General features: G+C 38.4%; 1 protein-coding gene across 4 annotated transcripts in view; it reads right to left on the minus strand.

Annotated features, from left to right (window-relative positions):
• Positions 1-433: 433 nt before the first annotated feature.
• The window catches only part of MYT1L (myelin transcription factor 1 like), a 129858-nt gene continuing 106009 nt past the window's right edge, over positions 434-24282 (minus strand). For 2 of the 4 annotated variants that reach the window (XM_075706880.1, XM_075706879.1), the window contains exons 17-20: positions 7975-8066; positions 6176-6279; positions 1499-1642; positions 1035-1175 (exon numbers count right to left, since the gene is read on the minus strand). In XM_075706880.1, coding sequence (XP_075562995.1) covers positions 1035-1175; positions 1499-1642; positions 6176-6279; positions 7975-8066 — 481 coding nt within the window. Of the gene's footprint in view, positions 458-1034; positions 1176-1498; positions 1643-6169; positions 6280-7974; positions 8067-24282 lie in introns of those variants that run through there. The other 2 variants (XM_075706882.1, XM_075706881.1) reach the window with 2 other exon arrangements.

Genomic DNA, 24282 nt, shown 5'->3' on the forward strand with positions numbered 1-24282 from the left:
AACTCCAATAGACACAGATCATTTGTGTTTATCCCAAAATTAAAGATGTGAAAAGGCAATATTAATTTTAAAATATTGTCCTCCATCTTGAATTGAAAACACAGAATTTCTGAAAGATGAACTACATTGCTATAACAGATAGTTCAGAGGGGCACTAGCAGTCCAGCAGAGATAAGAGAATGTTGGCTCCAAAGTTTATTTGAAAACAAAAGCTGAAATCTTCACGTTGTCCACCTCTGATATAGTTCTTTTCATAATGGAAGTTCCCATATTCATACCATGTAATGCTTAGAAGTTAATTAAAAAGTGCTGTTTAAGCTGCTTTGAATCTTCTGTCAAGTTTCCATGGCTTGATGTTGTCTTACAATAAATTACCCATTTTGTATCTTACATCTAATCCATGCCATTTTCTTGGAATTCAAAAAACCTCATTTTATTGCCCCCACCACACACCATCCTCCAAAAACAAAAGTCACATAATATTTTCAAGCATTGTTCAAAAATAAAGCATTTTTGCAACCAATTCTTGCTATGAAACAATATGCACACAAAATGTATTTCTTAAATCCCATAAAATCCTCCAACATGAGGCAAAATGATAGTGTTTAAAAAGTGGCTGCAGACTGCAACATTGTCATTCAAAGCTGTTTTTTTTTTTTGTCCATTTCAGTTCAAAATACTAAAACATTTAATCACTAAAGCATTAAAAAGAATTTACACTCTATTTATTTTGATCAGCTTACCTCTTCAGAAATATATATACCCCAAAAATGTGCATACATTAGCAGCTATAAACATTACATGGCATATCACACTATGTCAGCTTATATGAAAACGTACAAAATGTGAATGTATTCAAAAAACTATTCTGCAGTTACTATCTTTAAAGCAAGACATAAAATCATTATGAAGTCTTGTAAGCATAACACTGTTTCAAACAGAAATAAATATATAACACTTTCTGGTAAATTACAGCAGCAAAAAACAAGAGGCATCCTTTTTTTAAGCAAGACTTTCACCACTATAGCAGCTGTTCAGACCTGAATTCCTCTCACAGCCTGCTTTATATTTTCCAGTAGGGCTTTATTTTCTGGACTCTGATAACGATCTTGATTTGTATACATGTCCGTCAAAGTGGTCACGTAAGCATCAAAATTTTGTTCATTGATTGGTTCCTACGAGATATTAAATAGTAGTTCATATACAACTTTTATTTTCTTAATCGTATATTCATTTAAGCATAACATATTATCAAGGCATACTGCCACCATTTTTTATAATATTTAAAATGCCTATTTAGTTCTTACTTAATTTTACAGGATACACTGGAACAGGCCCTCCATGTCTTTGTTAGCAGTTAAATGTATCTTTATGGTTTCAGTGTTGTTACCACAAATATCCAACTGGTTGATGAAACATAAACATAAAAAAAGACATCTATTGTATGAAGTGAACTGAAGATCGCCAAATTCCTTAACTTGTGCTCTCAATCACTTACCATATGTGGCAGCTGGATATTAGCTAGACTATGAATTAAAGACTGGCTTAAATTGGCCAATTCATGAAGAAGAGACTCATTTTGCTGTTCAATTACTTTGTTCTCCTCTTCTATCGTCTTCAGGTTGCTCTCCATTGTGGTAATCTAAAATGGACAAATTTGTGTACAATGTAATATAAGGCAAGCTGTTATAAAGCATGCGCTCTTTGAAGGGAGTGATAACAGAAATACCAGGGAAAGGAGAAAAAGGTCTATTCATTCACGCTTAAAAAGGTTTTGCTTGAGTCTGCAATTCTTATCATTGTTAAGTGTTTCTTATTTCTACTGCATGTTGTACGACTTTAACAGCTTGTCTTTTTAATATTGGTAATAACGAATGAACTTGGATTTGATTCCACTGCTTTAGAGCTTTTCTTCTTGAGTTGAAAGACATTAAAAAGGACCCTAGTTCTGCAAGTTCACCCGTGTGGTTAAACACTTCTAATCCTAGGAGCATACCGTGGGGACATTCTGCAGTAAGTCATGCATGTGTTATATTTTCTGCAATATATATATTGTTAGTTAAGCATGCACAGCTCCTTGCTGCCAGTGTTTAGCTCTTTGTAAGTATAATTTGATTCTATGCAGATTCCCAGGGCTGCTTTTGAAAACTGAACACTTGCATGTTATTGTGATGTATGTTCAAATTTGGAACGTTTCCTAATAAATACAGTAACATGCAAAACTGAAGGAACTGAGGAGAATTTGCACGTAGCCAGGGGGGTGGGTCCCTGGAGCACGACTACATGTACAGGTGAAGACAGCTGAGAGTATGCTCTGCCTGTGTTCCCCGGTGAGCAGGCACAAGTTAGCTCCAACCTTGCATGGTGCCATGCTTGAGCTGAAAAGCATTGCTGAGAGGCAACTCACCCGAGCTTGTGCAGAGCTCTGTGCTAATGAAGCTGTAAGGATTTCAGATGAGTGCTGGCTGATGTCCAACTCGTTGAGAGCACACGCAGAGCTCACTCGTATCTGTCTACACTTTCCTCTGTAGACCTGTCCTTACTTTCCACGTTGGATGACAACTGTTAACATCTATTACAAAGCGTACAGTGTGCTTTTGTGTGTGTGTAGGTTAAAATATGCATTGTCAGGAGGGCAAAAAAGGATGCCAGAGAAGTGGAAAAAATAGCAAAGAACACACGGTTTTAAATTCTTAAAATGAGCTTCATACATTTCGACATTGGCATAGACAGTGAACTGTGGGAAGAAATGATACAATTTAAATGCTGATGGGAAGGCTGGAGGTTTGTGCAGTAGGTAGCAGGCAGAAGGGGAAAAGGTTCTTAAGTGAATATTAACTTGACCATGGGTAAGAAAATTTTAGGAAATTGTTGGGACAATCAGGCTGTTAGATGCCCGAAGTTTTATTTTGGACCTAAAGTTTCAGTTTGTTTATGGAAATACAGCACGCTAGTTGATATGAGTAACTTTGACAGGTGATGTGGCTACATAAAATGATCCTCATGTATCTCTTACTTTAACTAGTTTATACAGCAGTTAATCCAAGCTGTCGGTATTGCAGGGGCTTGGTTTTGTCACAATTAATTGATTTTGAGCTATTTCTACAATGTATTACAGTAGGCAAAATACTTTATTCAGCTTTGAAACTGGAAACACATTCTCCTCTCTTGTTTTGCTTTCAGCTTGTTTATGTCAGGGAGCAATGCTGTATGCAAATGCAAACCATCTTTTATAGGTGCTTGTTAGAGTCAGTCATGCTCCAATATTTACCCTAAAAACTGTTTTTTTATATTACACACCAAAGTGAAGAGTCTGATGGCAATGAAGGCCCAGTTCAGTATGGCATACTGCTGCTGCCTCACGCTAACTTAAGTAGGAGCTGACATTTTATAGATTTTCTAGCTAGTTGAGCACTGCTACTTGAATAGATCTTTTTTCATTTTTCATGTGAGATGCTGACTATCTGCAAATACAGTGGCAGCTGATCAGCGTATCTCGCAATTTCATTTAGCACTCATCTGGAAGTGTCTTAAGATAACTGGCATACTTAATTATTGTATTCACTTGCTTAAAGGCTGAAATTGCCCTCCCCACGTTTTACCCTAAAACTAATGAATGTTCACTTGTACCTATTCTAAAAACAGGATAACCTGTTGCTTGTATGAGACACACAGTTATTTGCAGATTTTTCTTTCCCCCTCTCACCTTTATGTGTTTCTGCCCCTCTTATACTTTCAGACCTGCATGTTACATTTGGACAGATTTACTAGAAGATCTTAGATTAAAAATACTTTCTTTCAAGTCTTATGCAAAAATGCATCTGAGTAAAGCAGAGTCTTATGAATGCCCCAACTAAGAAAAAGGCTGCAGCATGACTTTTCACTTTATTAAATATAAAAGATTCTCCATGGAAGGGAAGTTCCTCTCATAGGAGAAACTTCTGCTGGCACTTACAATCATATGGGATGCAAATCCATATCAAACAAGACTGATGCTACTTCTGGTGTTCACAGAACTTCCACTATTTTCCCATTGTGTATTCCTTGCCTGTGAAGTCTTATTGAAATCCAGGTTGCACAATGATTTTCTAAGAGTTTATCAGCAAACATTTTGTTATGTTCAGTATAATTCTACTGTTGCAAATAAAGGGAACTGTTGACTGTAATCGTCTTAATAGATGATAATGACTATGATGTAACTCTCTAAATGTTGGAAATGTAAATTGCTTATCTTCATGAGAGTGTATGAATTCAAAACTGAGGCCTCTGAATTTTTCTGAAGTTTGACTCAGCTGGGATTTTCTGCTAGGCACGCATCGGTGGCTAGTTGGGTAAGAACAGGTAAGTATTCGACCAGCCTGCCCAGAGACTGTGGAATCTCTAGTGTAGGAAGTAAAGAACAGGTTAGACAAGCATCTGTCAGGATTGGCTTAGGAAGAGCTGAGAAGTAGGAAGGGAAGACGTCTGGTGGACAAAATAACATTTCAAGGTCTCTTGCAGCTCTATTTTCTAGAATCCTATTAGTTATTTTAATGACAGTATGTGTCATTGCCAGTCATTCTACCCTTTTTCTAAATCTGCTGCACCAAGGTGTGAAAAGCTTCCTTTCAACTTGACATTAAAATCATCAGTTGAGGTTTTTTTACCAAGAATAGGCAGTGGTCCCAGGTAGTGCCTAATCTGATTTCTAAGAATATGCAATGGCACTAGTCTGAGATATGAAAGCTGGAACTGAGAACACTCAAGTAGGGCTTCTGTACTCATTTCAGATCAAAACTTGATGTGAAATTCCTAACTAAATCTTTGAAACTCAAAACATGATAGTGTTATCATGGCTTTTTTTTTTTTCCCCCTAATTTGGACAAAAATAAAATTAAAAATGCAGAAAGTTAGTGACAACTGGAGCATTTACCTAATGTACACATAATGGGTGCTTCACATTTTTTTAAAATCTCAGCTAAATCAGTCTGTATGTGAATAGCACCCACAGTGTTGTATTAAGCAAAAGAAAACATAAGGCAGATTGGGAGCTGCCAGATTCAAAACTTAGGACCAAATTCCTCCAACATAAATACATATAATTTTCCTGCTACTGATTATTCTTCTTGCTTTACATTCTTGTGGATTTTGTCCTCATTATCCTACAGTTACACTTGGTCACATCAGAAATCTGTGTCAAATATAAGTCAACTCCTATAAAGGCCAAATGATGACAACAGAACCCTGAATACTGGCATAAAATAGAAGTGAGGTTTCAATATCAATTTGTCTAAAGCTTAGAAGTCAAAGAAAAAACAAGCCAAAGAGGCAGATTGTGCCTTCTGTTTATGAGTATACAAGAGGAGGAGAACAATGGACATGGCGCTCTTTTCCACAAGCAGCAGACAAAGAAGTAACAAGGAATGGTCTACTTTGTTTCCATCAAGATCAATCGGATGATTATGACTCTGGGACTAAGGCTGATAAATGGTGAGAAGCGTGGTAAATCTCACTGTTGGTGTCTGTGCTCAAATTGTGAAGGAAAAAGCACCAAAAGCTATGTTGGACACCGGAAAACGCCAGGGAAAGGATTCAAGTAATTTGCTTCCTTTGCCTTTTCCATCCAGTTTTAGGACTGGTGAAAAATCAGTTGTTAAATAATAGCCTAATGTTAGTTTCTCCTTTTTTTTCAACAGATTTATGTGAAACCTAAAAGGATTTAAGCTGGATCTGTGGAACCATTCTGCTGCCAAGGGCTGCACTTAGTGTACCACATGATGAAGTGAAGTGTAACAGGCGTTCACTTCCCTCTCTGTAACCCATACCTGGCAAAAGCCATCCTGTTCATCTGGACTCCTTCACCTTGTAACTTATGTTAATGACAATGATCTCACTCAATATTTAACTGCTATTAGAAAGGCATAGCCTTATCAAGGGGAAATACAGAGCTGACCATGACAGGTCATGGTTTTGCCATTATTTTAAAGAATATATTTTGCTAAGCCTTTTTTTTTCTTTAATGCTAGTAACGGATGTGGAGATTGCATAATGGATATTGTTTTCTGATTTTATAAATAGCAAATCACAGACAGAAATCTTAATATGTAAAATAACGGGGAACTATATATTTCCTATATTTCTTTTCATCAGTCATGTAGAAAAACCAGCTGAATTTAGGGCTTCATAAAACTGTTACCTGAGTTCTGAGTTTAATCATATCAGCTTCCATCTGGGAGTTGGATTCATTTAGTTCTTTGATTTCTTCATCTAACTGTTTAATTTCTTCATCATTTTCTATACCTGTGTGATATAAAAATAAAAGGTGTGTTAAAATAATTAAGCTTTAAATCAGGGTTCCGTGAATTAATTATTTCCATATTTGAAAATAAATTTATTTCAAGTAAAAGTATTAAAGTAAAAAAGGAAAAGGAAGCGTTCTTCAAACTTTTCTTTTGAAGTTATAACAATGTATTTTCCACTACTTTTCCTTTAAAAATTGCAGTAATTTTCCAGCCAGAGTGTTGAAAATGCCTAGAGGATCAATAAGACACTTTTTGCTTTATATGTACTGATTTAACTTTGTATTGTAAGAAATGCACCTCCAGCAACAAATTCTGCTCCACTGCCATGTAACTTATTTGAAAGACTGTGTCAGCTTAGATCTTCTGAAGGAAAAGAAAGTATCTTAACATGCTAATCTCTTCATATTACAGCGTTGTCAAAATCATTTGTAACTAATTTAGAAGATTTTTTTCCCCCAACAGAGTGAAATGTTGTTGATGCACTGGGTTATATTGTGATTCTGCTGTTGCTTTTAATAATTTCATGGTTCAGAAGGGTGTTATTAAATAATGATATATAGGCAAATTTGCAAAATGGAAGTGATTTCTGAGTTTTATGGCATAAACATTTAGAGAACAGAATTTTAAAGGTACCTGCATCTTTACGGATTCAGACAGGAATAAACTGTAAAGGTTTTATTTATTTATCCTTTTCATTACTGTAACAAAGCATAAAATTGTCCTGGGAAGAGATAGATCTGTTTTCTCTCAAGTCAAAATCTGAACTCCTAAAGCTAGAGAAACTGGTGTTCGCACTGTCTTGTTCTGCATGGCAGATACTTCCCAGGTTGCAGAGAAAATGACATCCAGATCTTCCACTCCCCGGTTACTAGCTACTGAGCAAAGGCCACCGGGGCTTTCTCCAGCTGTGCTGGCAATGTGGGTTGCAATGGCTCCTGCACTGTGTTGAAGAAAGCACAAATGCTTTGTGGCTCTCAAACACAGTCGACACCAACAGTTAAGAGGGCGGTATCTTTAGGCATGCACAGTCAGAGACTAAGTGACTGCACAAAGTTTTCCAAGAAAACTCAGAACTTAGGCACCTTCCAGACGAGCCTTTTGTGCATTACTTATTTGAACTGAAGCACCTACATTTTGCTTTAATTGCACTTCAACTATCAGGCTACAACCCTGACTTTCATCCAAGGTACCTTCATCACCTTCCCTGCAACTCAAGGTTTCCAGGAAGGATTGCAGATTACTGGAGATGAAATGGCACAAGGCCATCTACATCTGCCAGAGGTTACAGAGCCACAGCTCCAAATGAATTCAAGGGAGCTCATGAGGACTTGCCATCTCTGGAAATCAATTCTTTTTCTCTTCTCAATCCTGCAACAATATAAGACCAACTATCCACCTTGGTGAATGAGATATGAACCAGAAAATTGTAATGATATATTCTACTTTGAAATATTTTAGTGTATTAGATTTATGTAGACATAACTCACACCAGTCTGACCACTCTACTGCTGGCTCAGATTTCTGACTCACTCCACAGATTTCCACAGCACAAAACCCAGTTTCAATTCTACTGACAGTGAATTCACTATTTATACAAAGAAGATTTACATACATAGGAAAAAAGCCCATAGAGTAATGACATCTTTAGCTTACAAAGAAGTAATATTTAAAAAGGTAATGATTAAAAATTTACCATTACTGGCCCTCTGCTTTATTGTTAGCATTTGTTCTCCAGACAGCTTTGCTTTCTTCATTGCTGAAGTAGCTCTGGGGCATCCTGATAAACTGTGAACAGTAAGGAGCCTGTTAATTTTGATAGGTCATTGAAAATAAATCTGTAATCCAAAACTGTAATAAAACCAGCATCAGAGACAAAGTTTATCTTCACTGCCTGGCACTGAAAGAGTGTGTTAAGTGTGGGAAAAAAAAAAGCACTTACCAGTAGTGATTTCATGATTTTATTCTTTCTTCCAAATTCTTTTTGTATAGACAACTAATATAAAAGTCAGATCTATCTTGTAAAACTATAAACCTGGGAACAACAGTCCAATTTTCTGAAGATGCAATGATTTTATTAAAAAGCTTTATTTTAAAAACAGTTACTGTGTAAATACTCCCTTTCAAATTGACATGTCTCCGCTCTGAACTTCCACCCTTTTTAATTCTTATGTTCAAACATGGAACTGAATGCTGAGAGAAGGGGACATTAGCAACCTCTCACATCCAAATGACTAACTCTTATAAACTATGCTTTTCTTTGTGAATATCACCTACCAAGCTGGCTAAATTGCCCTTTTCTAAATTGTTTCTTAAAAAGGCAGTAACTATGTGTTAGCTTTTTGTTGAAGCCCAAGAAAAGTCATTCCCATAAAAATGACCTTGCCTTGATGAGGGATATATAGCTCTTAAATGTATATTTGTTATGGTTATGGGTGTAGACTCAGTTATCTCTTGTCTCCCATGTTGCCAAAATATTAAGCTTTTTAACTACATTGTACCAAACATTTTGATAGCAAATGCAGTCTTAGGTTTTACTGTAAAAATAAAAATTATTATCAGACAGTGCTCACTATTTTATAAATAATTGTATACACAAAACTATCCCCTTTTCCAAAATTACATCTTTATTGTAGTTACACTATCACAGTTAAGAGGAAACACATATTCAATGAAATTTAATGATGGAAAACTATATTCTTATTCTGAGCAAGCTTTAGCAGTGAAGGGAATTTGGAAACTTGCTAACAATTCCCTATTGCTTCAACATTCAGTTTCATAGCCACTGAAACAGAATAATGTCACATACATCTCATTGCGTACAGTCACATAATTCCTCCTCAGATCCAATAGAAGACTTTATTTTTGCAATTTTTAATTGTGTAAATCAAATTCAAAGCTTATACTCAAATAATCTCTCTGCAATATTGAACAAGTTTCTGAGGAATGTTGTATTGATTAAACGCATTTTTTTAAGTAATGACCCATCTTCCTACTTAATAAAGTCTTCTAATTTAAGTATAATGTTTAATTATTGAAAATGTTTCTCTGAAAGGCCTGGGGTACTATTATCAAGTGCAGCCATCCAAAAAAGGAAACTTTTCCCAGAAAAAGGTCTAAAAAGAATTCCTTTTCTCAGCAAAAGAATCAGCATTCAATATTTTATACAGCTCTGTTACTGAGAAGATATATAATAAAACAATACTAGTACTATCAAGAAATAGCATGATCTACTAGCTTTTTGCTATAGTCTAGGTGGTAGGACGCCACATTATTGTTCCAAGTTCTGCTACAGACTTGCTTTGTGACCGTAAGCTGTCCTCTTCAAGTGTCAAAGGGAGCCTTGAGGAAGATTAAGGAGGAGGAGAGGATTAAGTGTTTTGGGAAAAAATCATTGGCACAGGGAAAGGCATGAAAGATAACAGTATATGCAAAGTTTCTGCATCATTTAATTGACTTGATTTTTGTATCTTTTCAATTGTTTTAATGAATTCCCTTGTATTTTGTCCTCATTCTTTTTCAGGATATAGCATTATTGGGCACTATAACAATTGTGTTAGTTTACTCTCATCTCGGTAGCAGCCTTTTCCTCTCTAAAGGTCTTGACCGATGACAACCTAGGGAATCCCTCAAAATAAAATTATCCCTTAAACAGCCCATAAGTATGGCATTCAAACCCTAAACAGACCAACATGACACCTGGATGCTGGAACTGCACACCTGAAAGTGCAGAATAATGAAACAAAGTATGTTCACAAGTATTGGAAATCTACTGAGAGGTTCAGTGTGCCTACATCTAGACTTCGGTGCCAAAACCCAATCATATTCCCAGGCTATGGTTATGTACACCTAGTTTTCAGGTCTGCCTAACCCTGTAGATATCTTCCCAGCTGTCTGAAATGTTATCTCTCTACTAGTGTCTTCAGTGTGCTTCAAATCACGCTCTCATCCTGAGGCCCCAGGAACAACGTCCCATATTTGCTCTCCTATACATACTAAGCTCTCCTACTCTACAAAATAGGGTGGCTACATTTTAGCTGCCTAGTGGCAACTCTCTCTGGCCCATGCTGTCTCCATTGGAAAGGTATCTATTGCAAGGGTAGGCACTTGATATATCACTTACACCTCTGCTGCAGTTCAGGCATACGGGCACCAGATGTCCTATGCCTAGACTGGAAACAGAAATGTCTGGGTGCTGTGCTCTATTCTTGCTGAAGGAACTGTTGGAGAGCTGTTCTGCATAGGTTATTGAACCTTCTTCTGGAGGCACCCAGGTGAGTCATGAGTTAGTGTGGAGAAAGGCAAAGGGCTGCCTATTTTTTGGGCCTACTAGTGAGGATGCAGAAGGCTTCCACATCCTGTATCACAGAATCGTTTAGGTTGGAAAAGACCTTTAAGATCATCCAGTCCAACCATTAACCTAACATTACCGAGTGCACACTAAACCAATTAAGGGTAGACTAGACTAAACCACGTCCCAAAGTGCCACGTCTACCCATTTTTTGAACGCTTCCAGGGATGGGGACTCCACCACCTCTCTGGGCAGCCTGTTCCAATGCTTGACTACCCTTTCTGTGAAGAAATTTTTCCTAATATCCAATCTAAATCTCCCCTGGCGCAGCTTGAGCCCATTTCCTCTTGTCCTATCAATCTGTAGCCAGATTAGTTTTGTTCTTACCCACTGGTGATCTAATACAATATGCACAGACGGAGGGGGACTTCGATCAAAAGGGCTTTCTTTCCATGCAACTACATGCCCAAATCACAAGCTTCCTCTTTTTGCTTTCCTGACCCTTACACTCTTGGCTTTAACATATGCATCATGTACCACTTTGACTACCTGTAACTTGTTATGTGTCTGCCCTTAGAAGATACCATGAATGAACAGAAGTCCTAACTTTTCCTGTGGCTTTACGCAATTTAAGAGATCATTCAAAACTCCCAGAGATACCAAATTCAACACAGGGGAAGATGCCAAAGCCAGACCATGCCATCAACTTCCTCTGCAGGTCTTTACCAGCAAATCCGTCTCTCCAGTAATTGTATAATGTGTTGTAAGTGGATTAGCTCACTTTCCTGAGTCAGGCACTTACAATTTCAGTGAAGCAGATACTAAGTTACTAACCTAAATTAGAGGATTGAATTCTACTACAGTTTATTTAACTTGGCTAAATTTTTCAGAAATGGGTAAGACGAAGATAATAATATGCATCCTCTTTGCCCAGCTCTGTTCTCAATTAAGTTACCTAAAAATAATTTAAATAACTTAAAAAGTAAACTAAGAGTTTTAGGATAAGCTTCTACTCTGCAAAGAAATTCTACCTCTTCCCTTCTATCTTCTTGACTATGTTTACTTCTCCTGAAGGTAGCTGTGCTTTCTCTAAGTTGAGAGAAACCAAAAGAGGGCAGGACACATGGGAAGGTAAGAAGAAAAACAGAGCTAAGTCAGCATTGCTCCAGAAGTGTACAAAGTGTACAAAAGCTGAACCTCACAGAGGTGTAAAGTTATCCAAAAAGCTTGAATTGAGATCCCAGTAAGACTGGGAGTGGCTTGAGATTTCTAGAAGACTGGGGGGTAGAAGGAGACAGAAGACAAAAAGGACTAGGTATCATTTTATTTGTCTCAAGTATCTTGAAATTTTATTTGTCTTCCCATGACTAGCAAACAAAAGGCTACAATTGAAAGCCATTTCAGTGCTTTAAGAGTTAGCAAAATATGCTTTAAACATCTCAAAAATCAAAAAAGACCAAGAGAAACATGCTAGCTAGTAGTTTTGCTAAGAATAACACCTATCCTCACATCAAGTTTAAAGCCTTTACTGTTGACACCTGTCATAGGTTTTCTGTTACAAGTGGAATTAGTGTGTAATCCTGCTTTGGTTTATTTTTTGTATTTTAACAAACCTTACACTGACTTTTATACAAACATGGAATTTTGCAGCTTCTTCATTCCAGCAAAGAACTAGTAAAATTAATATCACAGTTATCTCACTTGCTACTGCCATTATTCTCACACACATGAGAAATCATGCAAAAGAAAATATAAACACAGTTGAGTATTCTTTCCATAATAAAAAATGAATAAGGCTTTCTAACAACATTGCTGGGGGTACTGCTGTAATAAGTACAGTATAAATGTACTGAGCCATCGTTTATCTCTGCCAGATTGTGGATGCCACAGGGCTTGAAGCTACAGCATTTTGGTGGGGCTGTGAGAAGCACCAACACCCAACTCCTGGCTGCCTCTGAGTTCCTGATTCAGTAGGAGCTGTGAGCTGCTGCTGCCACGGAGACAAGATATCAACAACCAGCTGATCATCAGCACCTTGTCTCTTTGAGATGCAATATGTCTTGACTCTCGCTGAATTTCTACTGTCAGGCTTAATCTCTAATTTGAGAAAGAAAAGTGTGGTATGACACATCATCCTTGAAAGCCAACATCTGCTATAATTTACAAATACTATGGGAAAATGAATTAAACTGTTAGATTGAAGTGATCTAGGGTCAGATCCTGCAAACTTCCTGTAAGGTGTGTGCTAAAATTTGAGGTCTTAATTTTTGCTGGTTGGCTGGAGACATCTGATATCATAACACATAATTTATATTGGAAACGTGCTTTTGTTGGGCACGGGTGCTAAACAGAGAGGTGCATGGCTGGGGCCTCCTTATGCAGCTTTGCTTTGCAGGGCATGGCACTGTGCATGCAACAGACATTTCTACACACTCTGTACTCTGCAGGACTGACAGGTAGAAGGGGTCACTGAATTTTACGCCACACAAGTTCAGCCTGCATTAATCAGGCTTGTTTTTACAGGAAGTATTTATAAATGGAGGCATGCAGAGGTAAAGTACTAGCAGCTCTATAAACTCAACAAAATAAGCTCCATCCATATATACAGCTACATCTTACCCTAACTGCCCTGAAAAGTAGTGACTAACACAAACCCAATCATCTAAAAGGTATGAAGAAAGACTATATGCACAAATTAGGATAAAGAGTATATGGTGATTGCATCTGTTAGTGTTGAACACAACATGAGGAATGATTTTTCCTTCTTGTTTAGGACTGTGGTTACATTGACTGCAACCTAGGCCTTGCCAAATATTCAGTGGATTTAGAAAATAAGGTGAAATCGGTCTCAAAATAAAAGGCAAATTAGTGGGGAAAAAAGTTTGAAAGGGACATCTGTCTAGTGCACATTTACCAAGAAGTTTAGTTTAAAAACAAAGAAATGTGGGCTAAATTGTGAACTGCTTCAAGAATGTAATTGCACTATCTTCAGGGATGCAAACAAGAGAGGCCATCAGAGTGGAGGATCACTGATCAAGTGGAGCAATTGTCTGGGTGACTGATTTTAGTTATCTGGGTTCCAGCTGTGCTCTGTTAAATACATTTTTTGCCTCAGCAGACAGATGCAGTCTGGTCCCTCTTGAAGCTGAAGGAATTGTACTTGGCCTGTCAAGTGAAGAAAACATTTTCCAAACAGAGAAGTAGGGATGTTGGAAAAGGAAGAGACAAAGGTCAAATAAAATGCAACTTTTTATATTTGGTGCATGAAGTGCTGCAGTTTACAAAGAAAGAAAGAAAGAACAGGATATAAAGAAACCAGAGCTTCAACCTGGAGTACTCGAAAAGCATCCTGAGGGCTAACTTTATAAACACTGTAAGATGTTTATAGATTCACTACCACAGTCATTTTTCAAAAAGTTAAGCAAATGAAACACTTTTCCTGTTTATTAAAAACAACATTGTCCCTAGACTAGAGAAAGGAACATGTCACATTCAAGGGACCTCTTTCAACTAGAGATAGATCCAAAACAAGCCCCAGATGTAAATCCTTTTGAAATCCAGAGAAATACAGATCAGTGAAAACTACTGTTTTATTTTGTTAATGGATGAAACCTTACTTTTATGACTAAGCTCCTGAGCTATTTGGTAATGTTTGAAGTTCAAGTTAAGAGATCAAACTCAGTGATCAAAGTAGTCCTTTCCTTGGTTTAATATTAAACCTATGAGCCACTCATTTTTTCTATGTTGAAGGGTATCAGCTTTAGTGATTTCCTTATTCCCATGAGTAAATTCTGCTGCACACCTTAAAGGATTAAATACTCTATGCACAACTCCAGCAGAGATAAAAGGAACCCTCCCTGGCCCAGCGCTCATTTTTATTTACATTAAAGGGTGATTGGCTTTTCCCCAGCTTCTTACTGAGCTATGAAGTAAAGGCAGTCCAGGAGAGAGGTCTTGCAAACAAGGTAGTTTTGTTTGCATGGAGATTGCTGCGACTCGCAGAGGAATCTCTCCTCCTCCCCACGGGCCACAGAACCCTCTCTGCCTTTGTGAGGTGTTGGAAAAAATCATCTGTTCAGCTCAATTCAGTTCTGATTAATGTGGCCCTTTTTAGGTCTTGTTCCCTGGCTAAAGCTTTTTTTTTTTTCTTTCTTTCTTTTTTTTTTTTGGTGTGCATTCAAATCACACCTGAATGTTGGTGATGAAGAACTTTCACTCAAATTTTCAGTCAGGAGGGAAAATCTAAGTTAAAAAGACTAAAAGCTTGATGTAATGTGGAAAGTGGCAGCTCCTAATCTAAATTGTTTTCCAAAGCTGCTGAGGAAAATAGCTGAGATTTTATTCTGTTTAAATAAGTCTTTGCATTGTTTCCAGAACTAAGAAAATTAAAACACTACCCAAGTGGCCATAAAAGAAATATAGCCATTATGACTGAAACAAAATATAAGTTTTCAAAATTATTTTCATGATTAAATTATTTCAGAAAGACTTTCAGGAAAGATCTACTTTCTTATTTTACAGGGGGAGTGTTAAAGGAGCATTAAAATCTGGTCAGTCAAGCACCAAATGGACAACTATATAGAGTGAACAGCCATGATACCCAGAAGATGAGAGGGTATTTGGTTTTTATTGGATATTTAAAAGGTAGAATAGTGTTATAGCTTAATTATGCCTATCCCTCATAACAAAGGATAAAACAAGAGTCAGGTAAGAAAAACAAAAATAGAAATTATGCAGAACTGTAAACATGGCCAAGCTGAGAGAAAAGGCTCTGAGAGCAGACTCAATTTGAAAGGAATCCCCCTGGGGCATAAATATACACCAGAAAAAGGATTAAAGAATCTTGAAATGGTGGAACTGTAAAAGCACTGGCAAAGTTGCCCTTCAGCTGGGCACAGTAGTCCTGTGGCAAATTTACATCATCTTTTGTTAATTAAAGTTGCTTAGTCAGCAAAGAGGCTCTGTAGGTGGGCTTCTCACATGTGCTAACGAGCTTTGACCTGTATCATCCCTGAACAGGGAAAGAGGTTTGGCTCTTCCCCAGTGATGCAATAACTGTTCAAAAATATCTCATTTATTCTTTGGTGAGTGAGGAAGCACTGCAGCTTATTACACGATTTACAGGCGGCCCTAGCACTAAGTTATGGGGAAGGAGTGTGCACTTAATGGAGTGCCATCGAGTGGCCCAGGAGCTGGGGGCTGGCAAAGTTTATCACCCTCTCTCCTGTCCTGTGACCACATACAACCAGACAGATGACCTGAAGAGCAGTGGATTTACTGGTCAATTGGATAGGGCATGTACTGTGAAGGAGAAGACAGGCTGAGACTTCCCTGTATATAAATAAGGTGTATCTCTAGCTGCATACCTCTGCTTAGTGCTGTTGGGCAGCTAAAAATGTCAAGTGAGCTATTTAGTGACCAAGGCCAGCTCACTTAGGCACTTAAAATGAAGCACAGTTTCTCTGGGCACTTCTATAGACAGCAGAGAGAAAAAAGGTACTTCAAGAGGAAAATTCGTCCCACCTGAAATCTAAAAAGCCATCCAGTCATCTCTGCTTTTTTTATGGGCTATGTCTGGAATGAGGACAAACAGGCTCATAACCAGAGAGCTTCTGCTAAGTGCCTGAAATCAAGGAGATGTCACACTGCAAGCACCTGTACAAATTACTGTCTGCTGTCATTTGTCAGGTCTGCTCAGCAAAATGATTTTTCTTGTTTATATTGTGCCGTCTGCTTTTTCTAATATGAATTTCATATTATTTTCTCCTTGACTTTCCCAAGGTAAGTAAACCTCTTAAGTCCTTTTAGATTATCTCTCTGTTAGGAGCCTTCCAGTTTAATAGACTGTACATCTGATAAAAATGCTATTCCATCCTTCTTCCAGCTCATAATGAAAAAGGTGGCAGAACTAGCCACAGTCAAAGGGCCTAACTCTTTCAACAACCAGGTTCTGCATCTAGTCACTTCTGAGTTTTGCCAAATTTTAACTGGTCTGACTGAAATCTTCCATGCTAGGGGTCTGGCCAGGCTCAGTTTTTTTCCAAATGTCATAGGAAAAAAATTTCTGTTTCTCAGAATACATTTGTATACTATTGTTTTCTCCATATACCTTGTTTTGTCCATACTGAGGGGGGAAAAAATGAAGCCCAAATAATTCAGTGAATATCTCTAATTGTCCGTGAATTGGAGCAAGACCTGACATTTCATGGGGTATTGCTCTGAGTTTAGAGATGCATTCTGCTGTCGTCATGAAAACAAATGTAGATTTGGCAGAGTCACAAGCCTCTGACACACTGTCACCTGGACATGCTCAGTAGATGAGAGTTAGTGTTTGGCTGTCAGACCCTCACGTACTCCGTGTGTATAACAACTGGGAGCGCCTTCTCTGCCATCAGCCCCACTGAGGGCTGCAGGGCGCGGAGCAGAAGGCTGCTTGCTGGATGCAGCACTGGTGAGACCGCATGTCCTGTTCTGCCAGCGCTCAGGAGGAGCTACCTGAGGGCCAGATACCTCAAATGCTGAGGGACTGAGAAGCGCAGAAGTAGGGAGAAGGACCCAACAGGAGCCACAGGGAAAGAGAACGGAAGAGGGCCAGCACAGATGCAGTAGGAGAGGAGGAGGATGGGAAGAGGAAGGTGTTGAAAAGTGATATAAAAAGATCCTTTTCCCTTGAGCTTCTGGGTCAACGCAAAATTCCTAAGTCAAAAAATCCTTTGTACTGCAGGATCCACCCCACAGATTTTAGCTTAATATTTTTCTTCTTTATGTATATAATTATTACATTTAATTGCTATGTTTCTCTCCTTGCCTTCTTGGAGCTGTCGGCACATTTGTGTGTCTGTCATCTTTCAATAATGGCACTATGATGACGCTCATCATTGTCAGTTGTAATTACTGTTAAATGCACTGAGTTTGGTTAGTTCTTCTATACTCTTAACATTGTATGGCTTTCTCCTGCTGAATTGCAGTGTAGAGCTTGTAGGAAAAAAAAGAAGAGGTGGGAAACAGCAAAATAAGTCAATGGGAGGGAGGGGACAGGCAGATTAAAAACAAACAAACAAGCACCCTAAACAACTTTAAAAAACCTACCAGGGAAAAAGTGAAACAATGAGAATTAAGAGTGAATCAATGTTGACTCAAATGTGGCGCTCTGTCAACTTATTGTAGCAACAAATAAAACAAAGGGCAAGAGTTGAATTGACAAGAGGCCTGGCTAGAAATAGATGCAGTCAAATAATTTAATAAGCTGCATGTTAAAAGCTTCTTACAAATCTGGAGTTTGACAGTATTTACATTTCATAAATAGATAAATGGAAGAACAAGAAAAATTTCCTCTCTGCAAAGTTTTCACCATTTTCAATGTTATCTTCAACATAGCATAGGAACACCTTTCAAAAGTGCTTTTTAACCTTTCACTCCCTACAGATATAATTGCTGGACACAAATTCCTCACAAACATGGCATTTCGGAAGTTTAGAGCATCTTGAGAATTCATCTGGCAGTTTGGATTCTTTGTGTTTTAAAGGATGCTCATAATTATTTTTTGTTCTATTTATACAAGGTATTTTATCATGACGTATCTTGGTTTCGCACTGTGGTTCACAGCACTGAACCACAGTATTAGTATGCACCTCCTGATATCTTTAATTTGCTTTAGTCCATAGTGAGTGTTGCATCATATATCTATATATATAGAATCTCAGATCTAACTTTACGTTATATTTTCAGTTGTTTAATAAAGCTTCTAAGTTTTTCTCTCTGCATTTATTTACAAATACCAGAAATATTTTTTTAAAATTCAGGGTTTATTTCAAATAAGCTTCCTATCCTGCCCAAAAGCCAACACATGCTAGGAACTGATTACCTCCATCTAAATTCTGGGCACTTTAATTTCTCCATGAACTGAAAGGAGTAGCTGGCATTTAGTATCTCAGACAACTTAGCGTAATGTACGTCCTGCTGTCATATCTATAGGCCTCATACAACACTGCGTCAAAACAAGAGCTATTTCAGGTCCAAGACTCTGCAGGATTGATTTTGCTCAAATAACAGAGATTGCAAGCCTATGTACCAAACAGAAAAATCAGGATAATCTGAGGCCTCCTCATGCCCTTTCTAACCGTATAGCTCATTTCTACAAGACTCATTCACTGAACTAACACTATGTATTTTTATGTTTTTAAATGCTGAAGCTGACAAATGCTGATGCTAAGAAAGGATGTGACTTCACGCAAACAAAGACTGAAAGCTCTACAATAATTCAGGAGCAAATTTGCAGCCACTAGCACATGTTTAGAGATGCAAAGCACCTGGATTACAGAGCTACTGCCCCTTTGGCACTCTGTATGTGAACACCCACCCCAGATAAACCCTGGGGTGAGCTGCTGGTCCTTGGACGCAGGCTGAAGCTGCAGCCCTGAGCACCAGGACGTTTGACTGTAGGTGGCACTTGCAAACCTTTCCTTCAGGAGCTGAGGTTGATGACACAGGTTTTTTAGACAATATTTGTTTCTAGGAAAGCATATTTCGCAAGAAAAAGGATCCGCACATGAAAATCTACATCTCCATCCTTCCTTCCTCACATGTGTCATCTCCCGAATGCTTTGAGTGTTTGGGAGCTCAGAGGTTCTCTGAGGATCTGTGTGAGTGTTGATATCTGCCTGCTTCTAGCAAGCACCTGCTGAGGGCAGATCCTGTCTTGAGTTTTTATCTTTTATTCTTTTAATCTTTTCCTAATCTGCCTGTTCCCAGGCTTAGTGATGCAGCTGTGCAGCTGAGAGCTGTGACCAACCTAGAATTTTTTGCAGGAAACAACACTGGCGGTGCTCCTTCAACTCAGGACGTGCACATGAGGTGATGGCTGAACGGAGTGCACTGCTATTATCTTCCTGCAAGCTTTCTGACAGCCTTACCATTAACTTGGCCTTCCTATGCATAAAGTGGATAGTCCATAACAGTCATACGGAAACATTTCCCATAACCACCTCACAATTTTTACATACATTCCTTCAGAAGGGAAAAGGCACTGGATGATGTCCATTACTTCCTCCCAGCACATCTAGTTACTTTGTAAACACAGTGGCATGCCCTTGCTGCTCAAATACAAATCCTGTTCTATAAACTTGTTTATAGATCTCGGAGTCCCACTGTCCTCAGCGAGGATACAGGTACACTAAAGAAAAATTCCCCTTCTCCATTATTTTCATCTCTATTTAGCATTAGCTTGCAAATGGGGAAAATACTTATAATTTGATCATCTCTCGTATATTTTATCTCTACTAGCATATGTTTTTGTACTGTTTTTGGCTGGGATAGAGTTAATTTTCTTCACTAGTAGCTAGTACTGTTCTATGTTTTGGATTTTTGCCAAAAACAGTGTTGATGATACAGGGATGTTTTCGTTATTGCTGAGCAGTGCTTACACAGAGTCGGGGCCTTTGCTGCTTCTCACCCCACCCCACCAGCGAATAGGCTGGGGGTGCACAAGAAGGGGACACAGCCTCGACAGCTGACTCCAACTGACCAAAGGGATATTCCATGCCATATGACATCATGCTCAGCATATAAAGTTGGGGGAAGAAGAAGGAAGGGGGGGACATTCAGAGCTATGGCATTTTGTCTTCCCAAGTAACTGTTATGTGTGATGGAGCCCTGCTTTGCTGGAGATGGCTGAACAGCTGCCTGCTGATGGGAAGTACTGAATGAATTCCTTGTTTTGCTTTGCTTGTGTGCACAGCTTTTGCTTTACTTAGTAAACTGTCTTTGTCTCAACCCAGGAGCGGTCTCACTTTTACCCCTCAGATTCTCTCCCCCATCCTGCTGGGAGGGAGGGACCGAGCAGCTGTGTGGGGCTGAGCTCCCTACTGGGGTTAAACCACAACAGTTTTCCACAGTAAAGGGAATCTAAAAGCTGCATTACTGTGTTTGAAATGGGTGAACACTGATTTAAATAAAAGTAGGCAGGAGATGGGAGCAAGAACATTCGTTTAGATCTGAAATGACATTTTTCAACGTAATTTCCACTGAAGTCAGCACAAGCACATTTCCCCTTCTGTGCTAAGGAGCAGGGTCGCTAAATCCAAGTATATTCTGAGAAAGTCCCCAACTGATCGTTGTATTAGAAATTATGCGGTCCAGAAAAATCTTCTTAAATCAAATATGAGGGTGTAAGGGCCTGTTCAGGGACCAAACTGGAAAGCTACAGTATAATAACCAATTACATTTAATTATAGCCTATTTCATTTACCTATTTACTGACTCCATGCTTACATGCCTTCCAATTCATTTTCATATTGCTGATAGGTCACCTAATTTCACAGTGGCATCTCTTGCTAGCACAGGCTTCTTTTTGAAGTATAGCACTCTTAACCCTATGCTTCAAATCCCTTCTGATAACCCTCTGTTGCCATTCTTTCCTATGCAAAACTCCTTGACAAAATAAAACCATTCACATGAATTTCTGCAGACAGGCATGCTAATATTAAATAAACAGAAACCTTTTTTGGTGCCTTTCTTCATAGGATAGGATTCAAAACTTACTGGAATATGTGACTTTTTCAATTGACTACTTATTTCTACTTCAGAAGCATGTATGTACAAATACACATATATTTAAATTCCAGACTATGTAATACCAGTTGGAGCAGGTTTTTAACTAAGTACTGATTTACCAGCACTTGTGGATCATCTCAAGGGTCCATTGATATCAGTAGAATTACACCATGTGTACAAGGTACAAAAACAGCTCTAAGAAATCTTTGCCTCAAAAATCTCAATGTATGTTTTTTTAATTAATGCAACAGGTGGCATCATTTCCACAAGTCAGTCTGCCATTCCAGACTATTACAGCTGCTTGGATAATAGCACATTAACAGCTGTCTATAGAATCATAGAATCACAGAATCATAGAATTGTTTAGGTTGGAAAAGACCTTTAAGATCATCCAGTCCAACCATTAACCTAACACTACCAAGTCCAACACTAAACCAATTAAGGGTAGAGTAGCAACCCCACGCCTCCTGGCTTGGTGGCTGGATCATTTATAATGCAAGTAAAAACTAGGAATCATTAAGATTGGAAAGGACCTCTAAGATCATCATTCCAATCATCAACCCAACACCACCATGCCCACTAAGCCATGTCCCAAAGTGCCACGTCTACCTGTTTTTTAAACACTTCCAGGGATGGTGACTCCACCACCTCTCTGGGCAGCCTGTTCCAATGCTTGACTACCCTTTCCGTGAAGAAATTTTTCCTAATATCCAATCTAAGATATGAATGGCAGAAGAGAAAACCTCAAATAACACATTAAGGACACTACACATGCAATTAATATATATGCGTAGAGAAGTCTGCTGATAGAGAAATATTTGTACTAGGGAAAAAAAGTGACCTATCAGGAGAGAAGGAAGCCGTACTGCTAAAATTGAAGACTTTTAACTAATACTTTCCTAGGAGCTTTTACTGACTCAGTTAATGGTCATAGCCCTGCTTTCTCCCCTCACATGCCAGACACAGCTATACCTGCAAAAGGCTGTACACAAGCCTGGTTTCAATGTGTAATTGTCATAGCATTGCTTTTCTTCAGAAGGTGGCGTTTGAGATTTACAGCCTTAGCTATATAGCAAAATGTTGTTAGAGGTAGAAGATGAGACCACAGCCTACTAAAATGGGTACACTAAAAGTGAGGGGATTTTCCAGCCTTAGGTAAGGAAATGCATAGTCTGTAGCTTAGGTGGGACTGAACTCCAGATTTGGACACCTAGGTTTAAATGTCTGCATAGATACTATGTGTCAAGGCTGTCATGGAGCTCTGGGGCCCATACATTTAACAAGTCTAGCATCTTCCAGATCCCCTGCCAAGCACGTTCAGCTCTCAGCTGTCATAATCAAAGAATGGGAGTGTCTCACAAATCTTCAGTCATTTCTGCCAGCCCAGTATGGCCATCTTGCACACCCCATCAACACTTCCAGTCGCATAAAGTGCCTATTTGTAGGGAGGGGAATGCCACTCCCTGTTGATGCACTCAGTGACATTTAGGGTACAAAAGGCATCAAAGGATCAAAGGCAGGTGTCTACTTCACAGGTGAACAACTCTCTAGGATCCACTGACTCCATTCACTGGAAGAGGAGCAAAAGCACCTTGCTCACCTGTAAGTAGGTTCTTAAAGCAGGTGAATTGTTGCAAAGCTCAATCCTACATGCAGAGTTTAATTCAGTTGTCCATATACAGGCATGAAATGCCATTTGAGAAGACATATCATTAAGGCTGGTAAATATGACACTGGCCCTACCACAGATGTGTGCCTTTCTGAGCAACAGCTGGAGGCCACATAAATTATCCTAAGGCATCTAAATTGGCTTCAAGCACTTTTCTTTGTGTGAGCAAATGAACTAAGCCCTTTTAACAGTATCTTAAGAATTCTACAAGAATTAATCATATTTTTAAAATAATATGGCTTTTTATTAATATTGCCATAGCTTATGGAAGCTTCAAGAAATTGTTAAACTTGCTCAAAACAACTTAGAATATCAGCGCTTTGTTACATCAAGATAATTAAGTAAGATCAGTCTAATTCAGTCAGCCTTTTTAAGCAGCTTTTCATCTTCTGGTGCTCTCCTCTAACAATGGACCTTTTTGCCCAAAAACTGATCATATAAGCCTTTTATATGTCTCAGTTTCTACTTGAGATAATGGTACTCAAGAAAGCACATTGCTGCTATGTGACTAAATGTCATATTTAGGTTTCTCCAGTGGAAAAAAAAAAAAGAATTTAAAGCTTATTCTATTTTTTTCATGAAAATATTCCTATTAAAAAAAAAATCTCTAGGTACCATTTGCCCCTTAATTTTGAAGAACTGTTGAATTTACTATCAATGTGTTCCTTTTAGAAGTTAGTTATTCTTGTTGCAAGAATCTTGTCCTTGAAAACGTGAATACTGTGTAAATACTCCTTGAAAGCAATCTCTCAGTAATTATATTGTACTTCTCAACTAAAGGTAAAATAATTCCAAAATTTTAATGTCAGATCTCTGTGAGTTAAATAAATGTTACACCATTATGAAGAAAACTAAACTGAAATGTGAACACTAATGCTGATATTTTACTGATAGTCAGAAACTTAAATCCACATATGGATATCTGCACAAATGGTCAGGGCTGTTGCATCTGCTGCTCCCTAAAGCCTATGGGAGCTGCAGGCTGTGTAACACATTTGACCACTTAGGTAGCACCTCAGGTCATGGACTAGAATCACTTCATGGTAGGTACCATACAAACACTGAGTAGAAAAACAGATCTCAACCCAAACAATAAATAGGAACTACATGCAAGAAGTCTGGAGAGGTTGCAGTAAGGGTATGGCTTTTGAGTTAAGCTATAAAGATTGTCAAAGGTTGTCAAAGAAAGAATCAAAGGAAATAGTTACAGGCAAGAGAAGGAAGAAGTACACTTTTCACCTCTATATCTAGAACTGACTACAAAACAAGATCAGGTTGGTTAACTTAACTAAAAGGTACAGAAGTTCAACTGAGGTCTGCCTGGAGAAGAGTGACAAATTAGGCACATCAGCTTGACAAATTTGGAGTAATAGTTTCATACTAGTGATTATATAGTAGGAAATTTGCTCTGGCATTATAATCATGTTCAGGTTGAGAATCCCACCCAAAGCTTCAAGAACACCCTTGCTTCCTCATAACCTAACATATGGCAG

This window comes from Pelecanus crispus, chromosome 3, assembly GCF_030463565.1.
Source record: "Pelecanus crispus isolate bPelCri1 chromosome 3, bPelCri1.pri, whole genome shotgun sequence".
NCBI classification, from domain to species: Eukaryota; Metazoa; Chordata; class Aves; order Pelecaniformes; family Pelecanidae; genus Pelecanus; species Pelecanus crispus.